The sequence below is a fragment of the Oncorhynchus mykiss genome, chromosome 5, assembly GCF_013265735.2.
Source record: "Oncorhynchus mykiss isolate Arlee chromosome 5, USDA_OmykA_1.1, whole genome shotgun sequence".
NCBI classification, from domain to species: domain Eukaryota; kingdom Metazoa; phylum Chordata; class Actinopteri; order Salmoniformes; family Salmonidae; genus Oncorhynchus; species Oncorhynchus mykiss.
This window is the reverse complement of record NC_048569.1, coordinates 89,167,839-89,186,722: the sequence shown is the minus strand read 5'-3', so window position 1 is coordinate 89,186,722 and position 18,884 is coordinate 89,167,839. Positions and strand designations below refer to the sequence as shown.

At 49.2% G+C, this 18,884-nt stretch overlaps 1 protein-coding gene across 12 annotated transcripts in view; it reads left to right on the top strand.

Annotated features, from left to right (window-relative positions):
* mast2 (microtubule associated serine/threonine kinase 2) overlaps positions 1-18,884 on the top strand; it is a 314,266-nt gene that overhangs the window by 279,275 nt on the left and 16,107 nt on the right. For all 12 annotated transcript variants that reach the window (XR_005051887.1, XM_036978708.1, XM_036978699.1 and 9 more), the window contains 9 exons: positions 3,357-3,432; positions 3,640-3,849; positions 7,494-7,595; positions 9,888-10,189; positions 11,977-12,185; positions 14,373-14,511; positions 15,120-15,252; positions 16,826-16,991; positions 17,132-17,233. Coding sequence is in view for 11 of the 12 variants with exons in the window: in XM_036978708.1 (XP_036834603.1) it covers positions 3,357-3,432; positions 3,640-3,849; positions 7,494-7,595; positions 9,888-10,189; positions 11,977-12,185; positions 14,373-14,511; positions 15,120-15,252; positions 16,826-16,991; positions 17,132-17,233 (1,439 nt within the window). In the remaining variant the exon portion in view is untranslated. The remainder of the gene's footprint in view (positions 1-3,356; positions 3,433-3,639; positions 3,850-7,493; positions 7,596-9,887; positions 10,190-11,976; positions 12,186-14,372; positions 14,512-15,119; positions 15,253-16,825; positions 16,992-17,131; positions 17,234-18,884) is intronic.

Sequence of the window (18,884 nt, the reverse complement as noted above, 5' to 3'; positions counted from 1 at the left end):
ATGTTATAGACTGGTTAATATGTTGTAGACTGGTTAATATGTTGTAGACTGGTTAATATGTTATAGACTGGTTAATATGTTGTAGACTGGTTAATATGTTGTAGACTGGTTAATATGTTGTAGACTGGTTAATATGTTGTAGACTGGTTAATATGTTATAGACTGGTTAATATGTTATAGACTGGTTAATATGTTATAGACTGGTTAATATGTTGTAGACTGGTTAATATGTTGTAGACTGGTTAATATGTTGTAGACTGGTTAATATGTTATAGACTGGTTAATATGTTGTAGACTGGTTAATATGTTATAGACTGGTTAATATGTTGTAGACTGGTTAATATGTTATAGACTGGTTAATATGTTATAGACTGGTTAATATGTTGTAGACTGGTTAATATGTTGTAGACTGGTTAATATGTTGTAGACTGGTTAATATGTTGTAGACTGGTTAATATGTTATAGACTGGTTAATATGTTGTAGACTGGTTAATATGTTATAGACTGGTTAATATGTTGTAGACGGGTTAATATGTTGTAGACTGGTTAATATGTTGTAGACTGGTTAATATGTTGTAGACTGGTTAATAGGACAAGCAAGCTGTCGATGGATGACTATAGGCATTACCTCATCCCCCTGGTCACATGACCAGAAGAGACACGGATGACTCACACATACGGTCACATCTGTGGCCCCTAGCATTCCCTCACCGCTTCCATTACACCACTTTACAACACAGCTGCTCAGATTCGAGTGTCTCTCTCACACACCGTGTCTGAGAAGGGAGTCGCCTCATTGCCTCAGACAGATCCTCAGCTTATTCTCTGTGGAGGTGGTTGGTGTGAGAGACAGAAAGGTCAGGGTTGTTCCCACTGTCTTCATGTCTTCCTGCTAGCCAGAATTGGGAGAGGGAGAGAGGGATAGAGACTGGGGGGCTAGAGAGTGAGGGGGGAGACAGAGGGATAGGGAGTTTTTCCTAGGCACCGTGCTTCTACACCTGCATTGCTTGCTGTTTGGGGTTTTAGGCTGGGTTTCTGTATAGCACTTTGAGATATCAGCTGATGTACGAAGGGCTATATAAATACATTTGATTTGATTTGGATAGAGACAGAGAGCGTAATGTTGACTGTTCATTTTTATTTATTATCTTGTGTTCCCCATGTCAATAAAGGCCTTGAATTGAATAGAGACAGAGGGAGTGAAAGAGAGGTGGAGTAGAGAGAAAGTGCTGATGCTACATACTGAAGGACCCATCACTGCTACATCTTCCTCCCCAGAGAACTGCCTTTTCCAGACATAGATATTCACTACTATGAAGTCCAGACAGACAGACAGACATGGTCCTCAGACTGACTCTCAGACACGGTCAGGAACATAACAGCCAAATCCCCTGCCTGGTCTCAAAAGCCATCAGCTCTGGGACCATGTTTGTGTGCCTGGGACCATGTGTGTGTGCAGCCCTACCATGTGTGTGTGCCTGGGACCATGTGTGTGCGCCGCCCTACCATGTGTGTGCGCCGCCCTACCATGTGTGTGCGCCGCCCTACCATGTGTGTGCGCAGCCCTACCATGTGTGTGCGCCGCCCTACCATGTGTGTGCGCCGCCCTACCATGTGTGTGCGCAGCCCTACCATGTGTGTGCGCAGCCCTACCATGTGTGTGCATGTATCTATGTTCATGATGTCTGACCTAAGAGCTCAGTGACACCATAGCCCTGCTGTACTGGAGGTGTGGGACTGGCAGCTCCCATCTGTAATGTACTGTACTGCAGCTCAGGGACATATAGTGCTTCTGGTTCCCCAGTGCAGGGGTTCCCAACCTTTTTCCCCCATTTTCACATTTGAAAAATGACACGCCTCTTATGGTAGCTTATATTAAATAACCAGCAGTAGATTTAGTATCGTTTAAGGGACCTTAGAAGATGTTGTTTTGAAGGTTTTTAAAGAAAATACATTTTAGACCTGATTTCCCCAAAATGTTATTCCGCTGCCAAATGGTTTATTATTCTAATTTATATGAACTATCCATTTAATTATACATATTCTCTTTTACAGAAAGTGAATAGACCAGTTGATAGCGACAGAGTCACACATTGTAAAGATTACTTCCCAAGCAAAGTGGAATTGTTTTGACTCCTGGACTTTAGTAGGTCCTAGCTCAGCTTCCCATGTGCATTAGTAGGTCCTAGCTCAGCTTCCCATGTGCATTAGTAGATCCTAGCTCAGCTTCCCATGTGCATTAGTAGATCCTAGCTCAGCTTCCCATGTGCATTAGTAGATCCTAGCTCAGCTTCCCATGTGCATTAGTAGATCCTAGCTCAGCTTCCCATGTGCATTAGTAGATCCTAGCTCAGCTTCCCATGTGCATTAGTAGGTCCTAGCTCAGCTTCCCATGTGCATTAGAAGATCCTAGCTCAGCTTCCCATGTGCTTTAGTAGATCCTAGCTCAGCTTCCCATGTGCATTAGTAGATCCTAGCTCAGCTTCCCATGTGCATTAGTAGGTCCTAGCTCAGCTTCCCATGTGCATTAGTAGGTCCTAGCTCAGCTTCCCATGTGCATTAGTAGATCCTAGCTCAGCTTCCCATGTGCATTAGTAGGTCCTAGCTCAGCTTCCCATGTGCATTAGTAGATCCTAGCTCAGCTTCCCATGTGCATTAGTAGGTCCTAGCTCAGCTTCCCATGTGCATTAGTAGATCCTAGCTCAGCTTCCCATGTGCATTAGTAGGTCCTAGCTCAGCTTCCCATGTGCATTAGTAGGTCCTAGCTCAGCTTCCCATGTGCATTAGTAGGTCCTAGCTCAGCTTCCCATGTGCATTAGTAGATCCTAGCTCAGCTTCCCATGTGCATTAGTAGGTCCTAGCTCAGCTTCCCATGTGCATTAGTAGGTCCTAGCTCAGCTTCCCATGTGCATTAGTAGGTCCTAGCTCAGCTTTCCATGTGCATTAGAAGATCCTAGCTCAGCTTCCCATGTGCATTAGTAGGTCCTAGCTCAGCTTCCCATGTGCATTAGTAGGTCCTAGCTCAGCTTCCCATGTGCATTAGTAGGTCCTAGCTCAGCTTCCCATGTGCATTAGTAGGTCCTAGCTCAGCTTCCCATGTGCATTAGTAGGTCCTAGCTCAGCTTCCCATGTGCATTAGTAGATCCTAGCTCAGCTTCCCATGTATTCCCACATATTCCAATTAGCAGATGCTTTTATCCAAAGCGACTTAAAGTCATGCGTGCATACATTTTAGATATGTGTGGTCCCGGGAATCAAACCCACTACCATGGCGTTACGAGCACCATGCTCTACCAACTGAGCTACAGAGGACTGACCTCGTCTCCACTCATCTCTGTGTGTCTGTGTGCTTTCAGCCCTGGTCGCTCACCCATCTCTTTTGACCATGAGGTCGTCATGATGAACCATGTGTACAAGGAGCGCTTTCCCAAGGTACCGACCGACCAGGACAAACTCTTTATTCATTTGTTTATTATGACTTATTTGACATCAATACATTCAGAAATGAAATACCTGTAATTAAAATACTAACCATTTTAGGACAGTCCGTCAAATGGCTTTTCCATTGTAATAAAGCTTACTATGAGCAGTGTGGTAGGGGCTGTATGTGTGACTCACCTCAACCCCCTCCTCCTGCAGGCCACGGCTCAAATGGAGGACCGTCTGGCTGACTTCCTGTCGTCCTCGGCCCCTGACAAGGTGATGCCCCTGGCCGACGGGGTCCTCAGCTTCATCCACCACCAGGTCATAGAGCTGTCCAGAGACTGCCTGGTTAAAAGCCGAGAGGGCTGCATCACGTCACGCTACTTTTACGAACTGCAGGAGAACCTGGAGAAACTACTGCAAGATGTAAGTAGACTGTGTTGTTTCTCTTTGGGGGCTTCTAGCGCTCTTTTCTGACTTTCACCAACATCCATTAGAATAATCCATGAAGTGAAGATATCGTCCAACTCGTGTTAGATACCGGAGACAGAAATCATGTGAGTCATGTTTGTTCACGCGTCACATATAGTTTCAATAAGGTGCTCACTGATCATCATTAAGTCCTGTCAGGAAGCCACTTTGACCCGTTTAGTCCATCAGAAACACATAAACACCCTCCCTCTCTCTCTCTCTCCATCCCTCCCTCTCTCTCTCTCCATCCCTCCCTCTCTCTCTCTCCATCCCTCTCTCTCTCCATCCCTCCCTCTCTCTCTCTCCATCTCTCCCTCTCTCTCTCTCCATCCCTCCCTCTCTCTCTCTCCATCCCTCCCTCTCTCTCTCTCTCTCCATCCCTCTCTCTCTCCATCCCTCCCTCTCTCTCTCCATCCCTCCCTCTCTCTCTATCCCTCTCTCTCTCTCCATCCCTCCCTCTCTCTCTCTCTCCATCCCTCTCTCTCTCCATCCCTCCCTCTCTCTCTCTCCATCCCTCCCTCTCTCTCTCTCATCCCTCCCTCTCTCTCCATCCCTCCCTCTCTCTCTCTCCATCCCTCTCTCCCTCTCTCCATCCATCCCTCCCTCTCTCTCTCTCCATCCCTCCCTCCCTCTCGCTCTCTCCATCCCTCCCTCTCTCTCTCTCCATCCCTCCCTCTCTCTCCATCCCTCCCTCCCTCTCTCCCTCTCCCTCTCTCATCCCTCCCTCTCTCTCTCTCTCCATCCCTCCCTCTCTCTCTCCATCCCTCCCTCTCTCTCCATCCCTCCCTCGCTCTCTCTCCATCCCTCCCTCTCTCTCTCTCTCAATCCCTCCCTCTCTCTCTCTCAATCCCTCCCTCTCTCTCTCTCTATCCCTCCCTCTCTCTCTCCATCCCTCCCTCTCTCTCTCTCCATCCCTCCCTCTCTCTTTCTGTTCATATGAGGCACAGCCCCCACCCACACCTGCCTCCAATATGTTAGTCACAAGATGGGTTGGTGATGTCTGTGTTAGGGTTTCAGGGACATTCCATGGTGTGTGATGTCAGTGATATCTCCATTAGCTCTGTTACAGAGCTGGGGGGCTCGCAGTGGCCTCGTACTGCCCACCCCAGTCGCAGGTGGGGTGTGTGTCTCCCTTTCCTCTCCCTGATTCTAATTTCACACCCCAGCAGTCAGCGAGGGTGACAGATGACTCTCCCAGACACCCAGGAGGAGGGGTGCACTGAGAGTGAGAGAGCGAGACGGGGGGGACGAAGGGAAGGATGAAGCCATAGAAGGAGGGGTCTGCAGGGAGTTTTCCAGTCTTGGATTGGCTGTTTAAACCATCCCGCGTTAGGGCTGATGCCTGTTGAAATGTGGTTAGTGTGTGAGAGCGCAGCAGACAGAGTATTAACCCCACGACAACCACACTCTGGCCACATCTGGAGAACGGAACAGAGAAAATGTTGTAGCAGAACAAGAGAGAACAGAGAGAACGTTGTGGCAGAACAAGAGAGAACAGAGAGAACGTTGTAGCAGAACAAGAGAGAACAGAGAGAAGGAGTGCGAGGATGACATCACCTCCAGGGCACTAATTGGGCGACAGGGTTGGGGAGCAGAGCGGAGCGCGGCAGGTGGCGGAGATATAAACGTGCCGTGGAGAAGATGAGGCGTTGAACAGGTACCCGGAGAGGAGGGTTTCCTGTTGTTTCATTCTCTGGACAATGTCTGGCGTGTCATGGCAGAGGAGGCTAGAGGAAGAGGAGGTGCTGCTACATGTTCTGGAACAGAGGAGGCTAGAGGAAGAGGAGGTGCTGCAACATGTTCTGGAACAGAGGAGCTGGAGGAGAGAGTGGAGCACACTCACATGGGATCACAACTCTTTTCCAGTTGAGTCTCGGGTCTTGGGGGGGTGATGTTTGGATTGAGGTCAGGGTGCTGGTCTTTGCTGGATCATCGTGGTTTGTTACAGGTATATCTGTGAGGGACAGGTATGGGATTGTGAGAGTTTATGTTTATTAAGTAACCAACAGTGATACGTTAACTTTTTTGGCTTGAAAAGGAGCACATACCTGTGGAAGTATTGTGTCTGGTACACAACTTACTATGATGATTCAGTGTATGATATTTGACACTGTACATTAACACTCTCTCTCTCAGTCAGTGAGTCTGTGTTGTCAGCCAGTGGTGGCCATCAGTGCTCTTCTTCATTGTCTTTTCCCTCTGTCTGTCTGTCTGTCTGTCTGTCCTGTCAGAGCTCCAGGCCACTACTGTAACCCTCCTCTAGCCATCCGTTCCACCCCACATAGGGACACCATTAAAAACCTCACAGGAGACCACCTCATCCACCTTAACCTCTACCCCAGGCCTCAGTGACCTGTCACCATAGCAACCCCCACCTCTGGCCCCGTGGAGGACCCCAGGGTAACCTCAGCTCAGCACTGTCCATCGGTGTCATAGGTAGTCCTCTGGCAGGCTGTCCATCGCTCACAGTTACAGCATCTTACAGGCAGTTTAGAAGACACTGTTCTCTCACACACACAAACACACACACAACCAATCTCACACACACACGTAGACTGTCTCTCACACACACGTAGACTGTCTCTCACACACACGTATACTGTATCTCACACGCACAGACTCTCTCACACGCACTTAGACTGTTTCTCACACACACATCACACACAGTGTGGTTAATTAGCGGCTGTAAACATGATTGACAGTCCCACTGCTGCCCCATTATTCACCGATCACTCGTCTATAGTGGGAGATCAGCCTCTCCCTCCATTCCTCCCTCCACCTCCAGCACTTTGCCGCTTTCATTACCTTCATCAACTATTCAGGGGGTGAAAGGAGCCCCTGGGGCCTCTGCTGCCTGCCTGGTCTGCCTGTCTAGCTACCTGCCTAAAAAAAGTGGCCCCAAAAAGTAATTGGTAATAGTAATTGGGCCATGATTAGGCCTACTACAGGTTTAGATAGCTGGTCGCTAGACTAGCTTTACCAATCTAAAACATGTTAGCTGGCGTGGCTAATTGACTGACATAACAAGAGAGAAACTGTTAAATGCACAACCACATGTAGAGATTGCACCTTGTGTATTCTACTATTCTACTGTAGCTCAACAGTAAGTTGAGACCCTGACTGAGGGGTGGGGGCCGCCAGTTGCCCATGCCTGGTGTAAACGATCAAATCAAACTTTATTTGTCACATGCGCCGAATACAACAAGTGTAAACCTTACTGTGAAATGCACTGTTGGTTAAATCCTTAACCACCGTACAGTTCAAGAAAGAGTTAAGAAAATATTGACCAAATAAACTACAGTAAACAATAATGCAAAGTAACACAACAAAATAACAATAACGAGGCTATATACAGGGGGTACCGGTACCGAGTCAGTGTGTGGGGGTACAGGCTAGTTGAGGTAACTTGTACATGGAGGCAGGGGTGAAGTGACTATGCATAGATAATAAACAGCGAGTAGCAGCAGTGTAAAAAACAAATGATAGTTATTGGTCTACACACTATCTTCTCTATCTTCTACCCCCTCCAGGTAGTACTGATGGTTCATACCACCGGTGTGCTCGTCTTACTCTGCTGTCCTCTCTGGGTTCATGTCTAGGCTCACGAGCGCTCGGAGAGTGTGGAGGTTACCTTCGTCACCCAGCTGGTTAGGAAGCTGATGATCGTCATCGCCCGTCCTGCACGCCTGTTAGAATGTCTGGTAAGAGGAACATGACAGGGGATAATTAGAGATGTTTACCAACAATGTTTCCTTCAAATGAATGAAAATCTTAATCCTAAGTGCTGAGGAAGACAAATGATGAGTGTCTATCAGGGTTTACCGCTGTGAATAATGACTCGTTTTCAAATCCTTTTCTTATTTTTTTCATGAATTGCTTCCGGTTTGCAAGCCAGTCATTTTCCTCTCATAGTTAATAAGCCACCTAGTCACTCAGCAAGGGAAATTAAAGAGGTGTACTTCTTATTGTGTGGTAACTCAAGCATGACACTGCATTTACTGTCTTCAGAGACAGATGCAGCTCACATGAAACAGCCTACACATGTTTATGTTTCACCCATAAGGGCTTCCATCCATCCAGTCTCCCAGCTCCTTCTCTCCAACAGCCCCAGCACGCTACTGCTCTCTGCCCAGCCGGGGAGAGGGGAGTGGGGCTAGAGACGGTGCTTCATCATCCCCCCTCCTCCTTCATGGCTAAGCAGCTGGAACCTTCCCTCCACCTCATCCCTCTCTCTGGAGATGGGAGGGAGGGAATGAGAGAGAGGGAGGAAGGGAATGAGAGAGGGGGAGGAAGGGAATGAGAGAGAGGGATGGAGGGAATGAGAGAGAGGGAGGGAGGGAATGAGAGAGAGGGAGGAAGGGAATGAGAGGGAGGGAGGGAGGGAATTAGAGAGGGAGGGAGGGAATGAGAGAGAGGGAGGAAGGGAATGAGAGAGAGGGAGGAAGGGAATGAGAGAGAGGGAGGGAGGGAATGAGAGAGAGGGAGGAAGGGAATGAGAGGGAGGTAGAGAATTAGAGGGAGGGAATGAGAGAGGGAGGAAGAGAATGAGAGAGAGGGAGGGAGGGAATGAGAGAGAGGGAGGGAGGGAATGAGAGAGAGGGAGGGAGGGAATGAGAGAGAGGGAGGGAGGGAATGAGAGAGAGGGAGGAAGGGAATGAGAGAGGGAGGAAGGGAATGAGAGGGAGGGAATGAGAGGGTCGGAATGAGGGATTGAGAGGGAGGTAGAGAATTAGAGGGAGGTAGAGGGAGGGAGGGAATGAGAGGGAGGGAGGGAGGGAGGCTGCCCCAGTGCTCACGTCTGTGTTTTTGACTAATCACATGCAGCCAATGATATGACAACACACAAGATGGGTTTTTACAAATGGATGCACACACAGCTTGAAGAGAGGTGGTGGGGTCGTAAGGGGGTAGACTGGGGTGAAGGAGGGTAGACGGGGGTGAAGGAGGGTAGACGGGGGTGGAAGGAGGGTAGACTGGGGTGGAAGGAGGGTAGACTGGGGTGGAAGGAGGGTAGACTGGGGTGGAAGGAGGGTAGACTGGGGTGGTGGAGGGGGCTAGACTGGGGTGGTAAGGGGGTAGACTGGGGGGGTGGTGGAGGGTAGACGGGTGGAGGAGGGTAGACTGGGGTGGTAAGGGGGTAGACTGGGGTGGTGGAGGGTAGACGGGTGGAGGAGGGTAGACTGGGGTGGTAAGGGGGTAGACTGGGGTGGTGGAGGGTAGACGGGTGGAGGAGGGTAGACTGGGGTGGTGGAGGGTAGGTTGGCGTGGAAGGAGGGTAGACTGAGGTGGTGGAGGGTAGACTGGGGTGGTGGAGGGTAGACAGGTGGAGGAGGGTAGACGGGTGGTGGAGGGTAGACTGGGGTAGTGGAGGGTAGACGGGTGAAGGAGGGTAGACGGGTGGTGGGGGTTAGGTTGGCGTGGAAGGAGGGTAGACTGGGGTGGTGGGGGGTAGACTGGGGGAGTAGATTGGGATGGTAGGGGAAGACTGGGGTGGTTGTGAGGTAGGTGGTGGAGGGTAGACTTTGGGGGGTATATTGGGGTGGTGGACTGGGGTGGTGAGGAGTAGACTGGGGGAGTAGATTGGGATGGTGGGGGAAGACTGGGGTGGTGGAGGGTAGACTGGGATGGAAGGAGGGTAGACTAGGGTGGTGGGGGAGTAGATTGGGATGGTGGGGGGTAGACTGGGGTGGTGGGGGTTGGACTGGGTATGTGGGCGGGTAGAGAGCCTCTATGTCTTTGTCAGAGGACAAGGAAACAAAGGATTGTTCATCTACTGTACAGTGTCCAATGTTGTGTATTATTTTGTAATCCATGACCTCTTTTTGATGTGTTCAGGTTTCCCCTCAGGTTGAGCCACTACAAACACACACATTCCAACCTCTAGTGCATTGGCTGATTTTAACACACTCTTCTCTACCTCCCCCTTCCTTTTCTCTCCATCACCTACATTCTACCCACTCCTCCACTTCACTCTACCCCCCCCTGGTCTGCAGGAGTTTGACCCAGAGGAGTTCTACCATCTTTTGGAGGCAGCAGAGGGCCATGCCAAGGAGGGCCAGGGCATCAAGTCAGACATCCCCCGCTACATCATCAGCCAGCTAGGTCTCACCAGAGATCCTCTGGAGGAGATGGCCCAGCTGAGCAACTACGACAGTGGGAACCCAGACACACCAGAGACAGACGACGCTATGGATAGTCGAGGGGCCACCGTGCCTGTTGTAGCTCCCCCTAAAACCAAACCCCCACGGGAGGAGGACTTTGAGAACATCAAGCTCATTAGCAACGGGGCCTATGGGTAAGACATAGCGAGAGAGAGAGAGCAACAGACAGAGAGACTGACTTGTACCGTTATCAGACCGACTCCACGGGATCGGTGTGTGTGTCCCCCGCGGGACAGTTGAGCTAACGTAGGCTAATGTGATTAGCATGATGTTGTAAGTAACTACAACATTTCCCAAGACATAGACTTATCTGATATGGGCAGAAAGCTTACATTCTTGTTAATCTAGCTGCACTGTCCAATTTACAGTAGCTATTAGAGTGAACTAATACCATGCTAATGTTTAAGGAGAGTGCACAATTATGAGCTTGAATGTATTAATAAACCAATTAGGCACATTTTGGCAGTCTTGATACAACATTTTGAACAGATATGCATTGGTTCATTGGATCAGTCTAAAACTTTGCACATACACTGTTGCCATCTAGTGGACAACATCTACATTGTGCCTGGGCTGGAATAATACATTTTGGCCTTTCTCTTGCATTTCAAAGATGATGGTACAAAAGAATGCATGCTTTTTCTTTATCTTTTACCATATCTAATGTGTTATATTCTCCTACATTAATTTCACATTTCCACAAACTTCAAAGTGTTTCCTTTTAAATGGTATCAATAATATTCATATCCTGAGCTACTGGCAGTTCAATTTGGGTCCTGAGCTGTAGGCAGTTAGATTTGGGTCCTGAGCTACAGGCAGTTAGATTTGGGTCCTGAGCTACAGGCAGTTAGATTTGGGTCCTGAGCTACAGGCAGTTAGATTTGGGTCCTGAGCTACAGGCAGTTAGATTTGGGTCCTGAGCTACAGGCAGTTAGATTTGGGTCCTGAGCTACAGGCAGTTAGATTTGGGTCCTTAGCTACAGGCAGTTAGATTTGGGTCCTGAGCTACAGGCAGTTAGATTTGGGTCCTGAGCTACAGGCAGTTAGATTTGGGTCCTGGGCTACAGGCAGTTAGATTTGGGTCCTGAGCTACAGGCAGTTAGATTTGGGTCCTGAGCTACAGGCAGTTAGATTTGGGTCCTGAGCTACAGACAGTTAGATTTGGGTCCTGAGCTACAGGCAGTTAGATTTGGGTCCTGAGCTACAGGCAGTTAGATTTGGGTCCTGAGCTACAGGCAGTTAGATTTGGGTCCTGAGCTACAGGCAGTTAGATTTGGGTCCTGAGCTACAGGCAGTTAGATTTGGGTCCTGAGCTACAGGCAGTTAGATTTGGGTCCTGAGCTACAGGCAGTTAGATTTGGGTCCTGAGCTACAGGCAGTTAGATTTGGGTCCTGAGCTACAGGCAGTTAGATTTGGGTCCTGAGCTACAGGCAGTTAGATTTGGGTCCTGAGCTACAGGCAGTTAGATTTGGGTCCTTAGCTACAGGCAGTTAGATTTGGGTCCTGAGCTACAGGCAGTTAGATTTGGGTCCTGAGCTACAGGCAGTTAGATTTGGGTCCTGAGCTACAGGCAGTTAGATTTGGGTCCTGAGCTACAGGCAGTTAGATTTGGGTCCTGAGCTACAGGCAGTTAGATTTGGGTCCTGAGCTACAGGCAGTTAGATTTGGGTCCTGAGCTACAGGCAGTTAGATTTGGGTCCTGAGCTACAGGCAGTTAGATTTGGGTCCTGAGCTACAGGCAGTTAGATTTGGGTCCCCATGAGACTGAAGCTTCCCCATGGTTTTGTTACCCCATGACAATGATGATAACGGCCACAAAATGTATAACATTGTTGGCTGTCATTTGATTATTTCTCTCTCACTCTATCTCCCCCCCCTCTCTCCCCCCGGCCTTCCCCTTCCATCGATCTCTCTCTGCAGTGCTGTGTTTCTGGTGCGCCACAAGGAGACCCGTCAGCGTTTTGCCATGAAGAAGATCAACAAGCAGAACCTCATCCTGAGGAACCAGATCCAACAGGCCTTCGTAGAGAGAGACATCCTGACCTTCGCTGAGAACCCCTTCGTGGTCTCAATGTTCTGCTCCTTCGAGACACGCAGACACCTCTGTATGGTCATGGAGTATGTGGAGGGTAAGGGCTGATCATACACACATACAGCTCATTTACACGCACACACACACACACACACACACACACACACACACACACACACACACAAGAACAACAGACACCTCTGTATGGTCATGGAGTATATAGAAGGTGACTGCTATACACACGGTTCAGAAACATCACGGGTAGCCAACCTGCTCCTGGAGAGCTACTGGTTGTGCAGGCTTTTGCTCCAAACCAGTTGTAACACACCTGATCCAGCTAATCAAGGTCCTGATGAGCAGTTAATTAGTAGAATCGGAAAGGGGCATCCTTCTTCATTTCTTACTGTATACGCACACTGACAGTTTCTTCCCACTCCATGTTTGTGGCTGGGGGTGTATACTGACTGTCTACCCTGTCTAGGATGTGAATGGGGGTGTATACTGACTGTCTCTACCCTGACTAGGAAGTGAATGGGGGTGTATCCTGACTGTCTACCCTGACTAGGAAGTGAATGGGGGTGTATACTGACTGTCTACCCTGACTAGGAAGTGAATGGGGGTGTATCCTGACTGTCTCTACCCTGACTAGGAAGTGAATGGGGGTGTATACTGACTGTCTCTACCCTGACTAGGAAGTGAATGGGGGTGTATACTGACTGTCTACCCTGACTAGGAAGTGAATGGGGGTGTATACTGACTGTCTACCCTGACTAGGAAGTGAATGGGGGTGTATCCTGACTGTCTACCCTGTCTAGGATGTGAATGGGGGTGTATACTGACTGTCTACCCTGACTAGGAAGTGAATGGGGATGTATACTGACTGTCTACCCTGACTAGGAGGTGAATGGGGGTGTATACTGACTGTCTACCCTGACTAGGATGTGAATGGGGGTGTATACTGACTGTCTACCCTGACTAGGATGTGAATGGGGGTGTATACTGACTGTCTACCCTGACTAGGAAGTGAATGGGGGTGTATACTGACTGTCTCTACCCTGACTAGGAAGTGAATGGGGGTGTATACTGACTGTCTACCCTGACTAGGAAGTGATTGGGGGTATATACTGACTGTCTAACCTGACTAGGAAGTGAATGGGGGTGTATACTGACTGTCTCTACCCTGACTAGGAAGTGAATGGGGGTGTATACTGACTGTCTCTACCCCGACTAGGAAGTGAATGAGGGTGTATACTGACTGTCTACCCTGACTAGGAAGTGAATGGGGGTGTATCCTGACTGTCTCTACCCTGACTAGGAAGTGAATGGGGGTGTAACCTGACTGTCTCTACCCTGACTAGGAAGTGAATGGGGGTGTATACTGACTGTCTCTACCCTGACTAGGAAGTGAATGGGGGTGTATACTGACTGTCTACCCTGACTAGGAAGTGATTGGGGGTATATACTGACTGTCTAACCTGACTAGGAAGTGAATGGGGGTGTATACTGACTGTCTCTACCCCGACTAGGAAGTGAATGGGGGTGTATACTGACTGTCTACCCTGACTAGGAAGTGAATGGGGGTGTATCCTGACTGTCTCTACCCTGACTAGGAAGTGAATGGGGGTGTAACCTGACTGTCTCTACCCTGACTAGGAAGTGAATGGGGGTGTATACTGACTGTCTCTACCCTGACTAGGAAGTGAATGGGGGTGTATACTGACTGTCTACACTGACTAGGAAGTGAATGGGGGTGTATACTGACTGTCTCTACCCTGACTAGGAAGTGAATGGGGGTGTATACTGACTGTCTACCCTGACTAGGAAGTGAATGGGGGTGTATACTGACTATCTCTACCCTGACTAGGAAGTGAATGGGGGTGTATACTGACTGTCTCTACCCTGACTAGGAAGTGAATGGGGGTGTATACTGACTGTCTACACTGACTAGGAAGTGAATGGGGGTGTATACTGACTGTCTACCCTGACTAGGAAGTGAATGGGGGTGTATACTGACTGTCTCTACCCTGACTAGGAAGTGAATGGCGGTGTATACTGACTGTCTACCCTGACTAGGAAGTGAATGGGGGTGTATACTGACTATCTCTACCCTGACTAGGAAGTGAATGGGGGTGTATACTGACTGTCTACCCTGACTAGGAAGTGAATGGGGGTGTATACTGACTGTCTCTACCCTGACTAGGAAGTGAATGGGGGTGTATACTGACTGTCTACCCTGACTAGGAAGTGAATGGGGGTGTATCCTGACTGTCTCTACCCTGACTAGGTGGAGACTGTGCCACCCTGCTGAAGAACATCGGAGCGCTGCCCGTGGACATGGCACGCATGTACTTTGCTGAGACTGTACTGGCACTGGAGTACCTCCACAACTATGGCATCGTACACAGGGACCTGAAACCTGACAAGTAAGACACACACACTGTCCTCTAGTCTAGAAGCTTTAACTGTGGCCTCCCGAGTGGCTCAGCGGTCTGAGATACTGCATCGCTGTGCTTGAGGCGTCACTACAGACACGGGTATCATCCCGGGCTGTGTCACAGCCGGCCGCGACCGGGAGACCCATGAGGTGGCGCACAATTCGCTGGAAGGTTTGGCCGGCCGGGATGTCCTTGCTCCCGTCGCACTCTAGCGACTCCTGTGGCGGGCCGGGCGCATGCACGCTGACATTGTCGCCAGTTGTTCGGTGTTTCCTCCGACACATTGGAGCGGCTGGCTTTTGGGTTAAACGAGCAGTGTGTCAAGAAGCAGTGCGGCTTGGCAGGGTAGTGTTTCAGAGGACGTATGTAGTGTTTCAGAGGACGTATGGCTCTCGACCTGGGACAACACTGTAACTACCAATTGGATATCGCGAAATTGGGGAGAAAAATAAAAACATTTATTAAGAAAGATTTACCTGTTAAACGACTTTTCATTTATCATTAATACTTCTCATGGGCTTTAATAATTCACAACCTATATGCTTTATTCACTATCTCATGATTCTAACATCATATCTCTCTCCCCCTTCCTGCAGTCTTCTGATCACGTCGATGGGCCACATCAAGCTGACAGACTTTGGGCTGTCTAAGATCGGTCTGATGAGCCTCACCACCAACCTGTATGAAGGACACATAGAGAAAGATACGAGGGAGTTCCTGGATAAACAGGTACAGAGAGAGAGAGAGAGAGACACCTCTGGCCAGGTGTAGACTGGGACCAAAAATCGGATAAGGCATTTCTAACACACCGGCCCATTTTATTTCCTAGAGGCCCCCACACTGGGCCATTTTATTTCCTAGAGGCCCCCACACTGGGCCATTTCATTTCCTAGAGGCCCCCACACTGGGCCATTTCATTTCCTAGAGGCCCCCACACTGGGCCATTTCATTTCCTAGAGGCCCCCACACTGGGCCATTTCATTTCCTAGAGGCCCCCACACTGGGCCATTTCATTTCCTAGAGGCCCCCACACTGGGCCATTTCATTTCCTAGAGGCCCCCACACTGGGCCATTTAATTTCCTAGAGGCTCCCACACTGGGCCATTTTATTTCCTAGAGGCCCCCACACTGGGCCATTTTATTTCCTAGAGGCCCCCACACTGGGCCATTTCATTTCCTAGAGGCCCCCACACTGGGCCATTTCATTTCCTAGAGGCCCCCACACTGGGCCATTTCATTTCCTAGAGGCCCCCACACTGGGCCATTTTATTTCCTAGAGGCCCCCACACTGGGCCATTTCATTTCCTAGAGGCCCCCACACTGGGCCATTTCATTTCCTAGAGGCCCCCACACTGGGCCATTTCATTTCCTAGAGGCCCCCACACCGGGCCATTTCATTTCCTAGAGGCCCCCACACTGGGCCATTTCATTTCCTAGAGGCCCCCACACTGGGCCATTTCATTTCCTAGAGGCCCCCACACTGGGCCATTTTATTTCCTAGAGGCCCCCACACTGGGCCATTTCATTTCCTAGAGGCCCCCACACTGGGCCATTTCATTTCCTAGAGGCCCCCACACTGGGCCATTTCATTTCCTAGAGGCCCCCACACTGGGCCATTTTATTTCCTAGAGGCCCCCACACCGGGCCATTTCATTTCCTAGAGGCCCCCACACTGGGCCATTTAATTTCCTAGAGGCTCCCACACTGGGCCATTTTATTTCCTAGAGGCCCCCACACTGGGCCATTTTATTTCCTAGAGGCCCCCACACTGGGCCATTTCATTTCCTAGAGGCCCCCACACTGGGCCATTTCATTTCCTAGAGGCCCCCACACTGGGCCATTTCATTTCCTAGAGGCCCCCACACTGGGCCATTTTATTTCCTAGAGGCCCCCACACTGGGCCATTTTATTTCCTAGAGGCCCCCACACTGGGCCATTTTATTTCCTAGAGGCCCCCACACTGGGCCCTTTTATTTTCTTTGAGGAACCCATTATTTGACAGATAACAGATTCAAAAATATATAATAATTACACAGGCCCACTAGGCTCAAAATGTACCAGCCCATCTAGCATTTGCCCGAAATGCAAACTGACCGCCCCTGCCTCTGGCGCCCAACACATAACACCCAAACTCTGTCACTGATCACGCTTCCCTTATCTATAACAGTGTCTATGACAGAAGTGTATGTCAACAGGTATGAGACAAAAGGACTAAGGGAATGCAACATTGTACTGTATGTGACAGTTGCCGTGTATTTCTCCCTGCCTATACTTGACCTTTCCCCTCTGTGTGTACGACCAGGTGTGTGGTACACCAGAGTACATCGCCCCAGAGGTGATCCTCAGACAGGGCTATGGGAAGCCAGTAGACTGGTGGGCCATGGGGGTCATCCTCTACGAGTTCCTGGTGGGCTGTGCCCCTTTCTTTGGAGACACACCTGAGGAGCTCTTTGGACAGGTCATCAGTGGTGAGTGTCACAGACAACAGAAGCACACAGGAGTCTGCATTTTTAACAGACAAAAAAAAAAGGTCAGGGACCTTGTTTTGAAAACGTTTCTGGAGAAATCCGTCTGACCACAACGTCTGCTCTCCGTCCTCTATTTGTAGATGAGATCATATGGCCAGAGGAGGAGGAGGCTCTTCCTAACGATGCCCAGGACCTCATCTCTAAACTCCTCAGACAGAACCCTCTGGAGAGGCTGGGCACAGGTGATGGATTAGAAACATGTTATTTGACAAGCATAACTCATAGAAACAAGTACACTACCTGCACGTCTCACATTACACAGTGTCAAATTGTCATTTAGTCTTTATCAGTCTGTCTGTGTTGTAGGCAGTGGTCTCCTTGTCATTACATCAGTCTCTGTGTTGTAGGCAGTGGTCTCCTTGTCATTACATCAGTCTCTGTGTTGTAGGCAGTGGTCTCCTTGTCATTACATCAGTCTCTGTGTTGTAGGCAGTGGTCTCCTTGTCATTCCTTCAGTCTGTCTGTGTTGTAGGCAGTGGTCTCCTTGTCATTCCTTCAGTCTCTTTGTAGGCAGTGGTCTCCTTGTCATTCCTTCAGTCTCTGTGTTGTAGCAGTGGTCTCCTTGTCATTACATCAGTCTCTGTGTTGTAGGCAGTGGTCTCCTTGTCATTCCTTCAGTCTCTGTGTTGTAGGCAGTTGTCTCCTTGTCATTACTTCAGTCTCTGTGTTGTAGGCAGTGGTCTCCTTGTCATTACTTCAGTCTCTGTGTTGTAGGCAGTGGTCTCCTTGTCATTCCTTCAGTCTCTGTGTTGTAGGCAGTGGTCTCCTTGTCATTACATCAGTCTCTGTGTTGTAGGCAGTGGTCTCCTTGTCATTACATCAGTCTCTGTGTTGTAGGCAGTGGTCTCCTTGTCATTACTTCAGTATCTGTGTTGTAGGCAGTGGTCTCCTTGTCATTACTTCAGTCTCTGTGTTGTAGGCAGTGGTCTCCTTGTCATTACATCAGTCTCTGTGTTGTAGGCAGTGGTCTCCTTGTCATTACTTCAGTCTCTGTGTTGTAGGCAGTGGTCTCCTTGTCATTACATCAGTCTCTGTGTTGTAGGCAGTGGTCTCCTTGTCATTACTTCAGTATCTGTGTTGTAGGCAGTGGTCTCCTTGTCATTCCTTCAGTCTCTGTGTTGTAGGCAGTGGTCTCCTTGTCATTACATCATTCTCTGTGTTGTAGGCAGTGGTCTCCTTGTCATTACATCAGTCTCTGTGTTGTAGGCAGTGGTCTCCTTGTCATTACTTCAGTCTCTGTGTTGTAGGCAGTGGTCTCCTTGTCATTACATCAGTCTCTGTGTTGTAGGCAGTGGTCTCCTTGTCATTCCTTCAGTCTCTGTGTTGTAGGCAGTGGTCTCCTTGTCATTACTTCAGTCTCTGTGTTGTAGGCAGTGGTCTCCTTGTCATTACATCAGTCTCTGTGTTGTAGGCAGTGGTCTCCTTGTCATTACTTCAGTCTCTGTGTTGTAGGCAGTGGTCTCCTTGTCATTACTTCAGTATCTGTGTTGTAGGCAGTGGTCTCCTTGTCATTACTTCAGTATCTGTGTTGTAGGCAGTGGTCTCCTTGTCATTACTTCAGTCTCTGTGTTGTAGGCAGTGGTCTCCTTGTCATTACATCAGTCTCTGTGTTGTAGGCAGTGGTCTCCTTGTCATTACTTCAGTCTCTGTGTTGTAGGCAGTGGTCTCCTTGTCATTACTTCAGTCTCTGTGTTGTAGGCAGTGGTCTCCTTGTCATTACATCAGTCTCTGTGTTGTAGGCAGTGGTCTCCTTGTCATTACTTCAGTCTCTGTGTTGTAGGCAGTGGTCTCCTTGTCATTACTTCAGTCTCTGTGTTGTAGGCAGTGGTCTCC